The sequence below is a fragment of the Centruroides sculpturatus genome, unplaced genomic scaffold (assembly GCF_000671375.1).
Source record: "Centruroides sculpturatus isolate CEXI.00-Female unplaced genomic scaffold, Cexi_2.0 scaffold766, whole genome shotgun sequence".
Lineage (NCBI taxonomy): Eukaryota > Metazoa > Arthropoda > Arachnida > Scorpiones > Buthidae > Centruroides > Centruroides sculpturatus.
Window position 1 is genome coordinate 414,681 of NW_019384954.1, and position 6,326 is coordinate 421,006.

Consider the following 6,326-nt stretch of genomic DNA (forward strand, 5'->3'; position numbering starts at 1 on the left):
CGAAGATGTATTGCTAGGATTTAATAGCAAGACGAAGGAGGATTTATCCGTTCACCTGAGTCCCATTCAATCTTGCTGCGAGGTCATCCCCATCTCTTTACCCCATCTCCTATGTAGAAAGCATTAGAAAAAGCTGTAATGGAAAGGGAGCTTCCTCTACACAATCCCATTCGGATGACATTAATCTGCAGGATTTACTATATTTCCCATCGTTTAGCATTTGTCGTATGTTTTTAGTTATGTTTTAATAAAAAATTCATTACCGATTCGATTCCTTTCAAAAATAAATAACCAAATGCAATAAGGGAAGGTGTATTCCTCATCACGTGACAGGGCACAACATTCAGTTTAATGGCAAGCTTACAATCTATAAAATAAAATAAAAAATAAAAGGGCAGTTTGCGTGATTAGGATTTTATTCTAAATTTGAAATTGCGAGCATATTTTATAATATTTTAATAAATTTCTTTAGTAAAATGACTTATAATTTTGACTGCTCAGTCATAATTAGGTTGTGTATAATAAAGCGTTTTAATGGTAATTTATGGTAATTAAGTGCTTTGATGATAATTACCATAATAAAATGCTTTAAACGTAATTCATTTATAATAATAAAGTGCTTTAAATGTAATTAATGATAGTTTATCATAATAGCATTCTTCTTCCATAATATCTTTATTGTAATCAAGTATCTTAATTGCAGCTTTTCACAATAAAATACTTTAAGCACATTTAATTAATTATAATAATGTTTTTTTTTTTTAATTGTAATTCATCACAGTAAAATGCTTTATCTGTAATTATCATCTTTTAATCAAGAGCTTTAACTTAGTTAATTTAAAGTAATGCTTTACTACGATTAATTATTGTTAGTTAATCACAATGAACTACTTTAATATAATCATGTTTATTATATCTTAAATAATAAATTTTGAAAAGTTTAATAATAATAAATTATTCTTCAAAGTAAAATTAGAATTAAAAAAAAAAAAATTACAAGAATTCTACACAAAATCTATGTTAAACGATAATTATTTTGTAAATATTATAATGATTTTTCCAAAAAAAAAAAAACTAAAATTTATTTTAATTATAATAAGAAAATGCAATAAAGATAGAAAGAAAAAGTGTAAATTTGTTAGTTTAACATCTATTTAATGTATTTTAATATATATAATTTGATAAAATGTGGCGTGAAATTGATAAAATATGTACAATAATTAACTATGTTATATATATATATATATTTGATAAATTACACAATGAAATAGTTTAAGTACTTTAATATGTCACCTTATAGGGTGATACAATATCTGTGGAAATGACTGGGAGTAAATAATTTAACTTTTGGCTGAGAAATATTAATGCTATCTTATTTTTAAACATCAGTTTTGGCGGAGATAAACAACTCCTTTTCTAACAACTTTCAAAAAACCTTTTTTGTTTTTTTTCGGAGGCTACAAATGACAGAACAAACGGGGACATAGTTCACATTCCCAACTAGTTTGTACTGTTTTTTTTTTTCGTACGGGGACAACACCCAACTGTCCAACTAACTAGAGGCAGTTTTCACTCCGATCTGGCAAAAAAAAGGGGGAGAAAAAACGGAGACACTTAAGAAAATAGTCTGGAAGACTCCACCAGGTCGTCACCAGTGAAGGATGAGAAAGAAACGTCGACGAACAAACAACTATATTACATCACACTTTCTCCTTTAAACTGACGTTTTTCCCAGCGGATTGAGAAACTGTTGGCACAGAATGCATATAATATTACATAGACGTCCATCGTACAGATAAAAATGAAAGAGAGTTGAAAGTTATAGTTAAGAGGTGGTTGCCACCTTTTCCTTTTTGTTATGGAATTCCTCGTGTAAAGTACGGGTCCTCCTCGATAGGAACACTTTGTTACAACCTTCTACCGAACAGCGTTGAACCTCCTGAGTATGCGATTTTTCGTAATGTTCTCTTAACACAACGTTTTCGTGAAATTTCTTGTCACAAAATTCGCAAGAATACTTTCCGTCGCTGTCTGCACCTAGTTCTTCTTCCAAACACGCTGGATATGTTGTTTTAGCAGGACTGGGCGATGCGGGTTGAGGGCTTTGGGCCGAACTCATCGTGCTTGTTGGTGAATTCCTTCCACTCGTTTCTACTACGGCTACTCCTTCCGATAACGTTCCCCCCGACGCGGATGACGTGGGTGCCATAAATGCTGGATGGAAAGGTGGCATTGTCGACAATGGATTACTCGCTCCCAAGTGATTTGTGAAAGAGGCACCGAGTCCATCTGGACCACACGTCGGTATACGTCCATGATATATGTCAGGAAATCCCAGAGACAAACTCTGAGGATCGTAAAGTCTACTGAAAAACTCGTCCCTTAAAGCAACTCCTGGATGATAAGGATACAGTGAAGCTTTGTCGAAAAATGCACCACCTTTATCCGATGATGTCGAAAGGAGTTTCCTGTGTAAATTCAAATTGGCACTGTGTCTATCTCGGCTTCGTTTAGATGGAAATGCCGCATTGCATCCCTCTACGGTACACTTGTGCATAAGTTTTAGATGAACATTTTGGTAATGAGTTTTCACACCAAAATGATTCTGGAAAATTTTTCCACAAGCTGTACATCTTCTGGGATTTTCTTTATCTACAGGAATTTCCATGTTAGACCCAATGGAAGCATCACGATAAACTGGCATCAAAGACATGTGATCGCTTTCTTGATCGCTATTGTTATTAACTGGAGGATACGATGCCGGTGGTACTATTGTGTTTCCAGACAAGTCTGTCCCCGTGACATTTAAATCTCGACAACTTTCAGAGGGTAGAGATGATGCCAGACCTAATCCCGGGGCATGATAAAGTACACCACTAGTAACAGGATTATTCTGTGTCAAATGGTTCCTGGAATTTGTCGATACCATATTATTGAATGCCCCAAGAGATAATGATTCCAAATGACGTAATGGATTTTCAGATAAATCCTCTACTTCATTATTGTGATTTATAGATAAATCTCGTTTAGAAAAATCTAAAGAATTTTTTACATCCATATGTCTGGATTTAATAGTTTCGGTTTTAATATGTTCGTATTGTAATATTTCTGTACGAATAATTCTGGACTCTCTCTTTTCTTCTTTCTCGTCTAGATCGTCTTTGTCGAGGTCTTCATCTTTGGAATCGTCCGCTAAATCAGAAGTTCCATCTTCGGATTTTGAATCCAAAAGTCCATTTTCATCTGCTTGATCGATATATGTATCACTAGATGAATCATCTGTTGAAACATATTGAAGATCATCATCAGATGTCACAGCACACTTTGTAGGGTTTAAACTTTTCCTTTTTCTTACTCCCCTATTGTTTAGACCATCGTCTTTTGTAGTTAGATCCATTCCTTCTTCGGCTCCATTGCTCACATCTTCAATATCATGTTCTACTCGTGCTTTTTTAGTTAATGGCAGTGCTCCATCCTCATCATACTTGTGTAATACTGATGCTGAATGAGATACGACTGTTTCTTTCATAGTTCCCATAGGAATATGAGAAGTAATTTCACTTTCAGGAGTAACGGGACCATCTCTGTCCATTAACTGATTTACACCTGAAGGAATAAGATTGCTGTTAAAATTAATGAGGGCACTTGGTGGAATAAGTGGGAAGGGATTACTGGTCCTTCCATCGTGTGGATTAATTTTTCGCCTTAAATTTGGGGTGTGCAATTTAGGATTCGGATTGGCACTATGTCTGTTTCTACTTCTTCGCGAACTGAACATCATATTACATCCTTCCACAGTGCATTTATGCATCTCTCTTAAATGAACAGCACTGAAATGAATCTTCAAAGCACCTTTGTCACAGAACGTTTTTAGGCACACGTGGCACTGTACTCGTTTTTTTCCTGTCGAAGGATTCGTGTTTAGAGTGCTTAAGACAATTGGATTCCACCTTCTTTTCATCGGATTGGCTGATTTTCTTAAATGTCGAACTTTTTTAGCTGCATAAACAGAATCCATATGTCCTGTAGACGATTGGCTTAAGTTAATAGCACTATTTGTGTCGTCGTCGGAACCACCGTCTGTGACACTAAAGTCTGAATTAACAGTGGCAGTTGATGTATGATTTGTTAAAGTAGTACTTAATGTGGGTAAAGATGGAATTGAAGTTGTAGGAGAGGAAAGAGGTGTACTGTGAGTTAAGGATATCGCTGGAGCTTCAGAAGTTCTCGTTTCGGGGCTGGTTTTCTCTCGTCGAAAGTCATACGGTTGCATATTTTGTAGCTTATTAAGCGGAGAGATAGCCAAGGGACTGTTTCGCTCAATTGGAGAACCTTCGTTTGGAGATAATGAGTGTGTAGAACTTACACTGGAAGGATGTCTAAACATAGAGGAACAAGTAACTGGTAATGACTGTATACTAGTACCATGTGGACTCGCTGTATAAACACTGTTGTGTTTGAAGAATGCAGTGCTCGCAACTCTGTTTGTTCTGTCAATGAATTTTTTAATATCAGAATCAGCTCTGGGTGCATGAATCACATAATCTTGTCTCTCGCTACTTTCTTGTACAAGTAATTGTTGAGAAATTGTCTTTGTTTCACCAAATCTAAGGAACTGTTGGAGAATAAGAGGCTCTTCTTCTCTGGTCGCCAGGATCCATCTATCCAGAACGTTGCCAGCAGCGTCCTAAAAATAAAAATAAAAATAAATTTTTCTAAAAATAAAATAATTTTCGATAATATACATTTATGTGTAAATAACGTTATCATCGGACGATTAATATTGGTTCCAAATGTAATGTAATCAATTTTATCTTTTAAATTTAACATATAAACTTTTTGGTTTATTATTAATGTTAAATGACAAATTATAGAATATAAACTTTAGTATAAAAATAAAAATAGATGTATAAATTCTTAAAATCTTATATAGTTTATAAAAATAATTTAGAGACATGTTCAACGTTGATGCTAGTTATTGAAGATGTCCAAAGCAAACGTCAACTTCTGGCAACCAGATGGTGCCGTAGCCAAATTTAAAACTTTTGCACATCCTCTGTACATAGTTTTCTGTACCTGAAAAATAAATACTTAGCTACTTTCCTCAAACAATAATATAAGAAAAGACCATCCACATTCATTATTATCGAGGGATGAAATTTTCTGAAATTCATCCTGTTAGAAGCTTCCAAATTATATCACAAGTTCAATTTTAATGATCAGATTACCGTGGAAAGTAGAGGGGAAAAAACAGTTGAATATTAAACACTTTGATACCTTTAATAAGTGCATTTTCTTCGACAAAGTGCTACTGTAACGTTTTTATTTTAATTAGATGACACTGTCGATAAACACAAGTAAATCCCTGAAAATGTTTATGTTGCGGTTCGATAAAAGAAACCACTTAGATTAGATGCTAAACTATCGTTCTATATCAAAATGTCAAAAATTGAACCACTACGACGATCAATTTATTGCTTTAAAAGAAAGACAAAAATTTATTACTTCGATAAGCAATAACATTATAACTAAACTACGAAGACCTCTCTATAACGCACGTAGTTATTTATATAAATTAAACAATTATTTAATGTCGGACGAATTTAATACGCTTATATATCTTTCAATAGATAAAAATTATTATAGAAAATTGAATTATTATATAAATTAAGGTTTTAAATCTTACGTGATCAGCTGACAGGATTGACTTTTAACATTAGATTTATATAACCCCTTTTATTGACGTCACATTTTAAAGAAGCGAAGAAGGATGGTCCTTGAGTCTTTTGCCAAAGGTAGTTGCCATAGTCCATGCCTGGCTAATATCTAGTTGGAAACAGCATAAATAAACATTGTTTTTTGTCGCCAGTGCCAGTGTTGACATGTCACCGCCATCGTATAAACATTAGATCAACTTAACATAAACAAACCCTTTGTCACCATCCACCTGCCTTGACATTACACGTCTCACCAAAGGACGGGCCAATCCCGAAATTGGCTAAACATCCTGTTTCTGGTGTGCAGTTGCCTTGGCTTGACTCAATCCACGGTTTATCCCCAGCTGTCTGGCAAGTCACCAGCTCTACTAATTTATTGACTGAGAAATATTCGGTCCTACCTCTGTCCTCTCCAGATGGTTTCAGTCTGCACTGGTCGAGATTGTGTCTTCTACAAGTGCAATTCTCTATACCTTTATACGATAATTCTCTTTCTAATCAATTTTCCACTCGTCAAAAACTTAATTAATATTAAAAAAAATACATCTTAAAATACTGATTTAACTACCTAAATAGACATTAATGTATGTTTTAGTATTTTTACTTCCT

General features: G+C 34.2%; 1 protein-coding gene across 1 annotated transcript; it reads right to left on the reverse strand.

The window, feature by feature from the left end:
* Window positions 1-1,513: 1,513 nt before the first annotated feature.
* LOC111632345 (zinc finger protein basonuclin-2-like) lies at window positions 1,514-4,994 on the reverse strand (the record flags this gene model as incomplete). The annotated part of the gene is made up of 2 exons (XM_023376754.1): window positions 1,514-4,687; window positions 4,956-4,994. Coding segments are annotated over 2 exons (2,901 nt in total), but the record flags the coding sequence as incomplete, so codon positions are not given.
* Window positions 4,995-6,326: the final 1,332 nt, after the last annotated feature.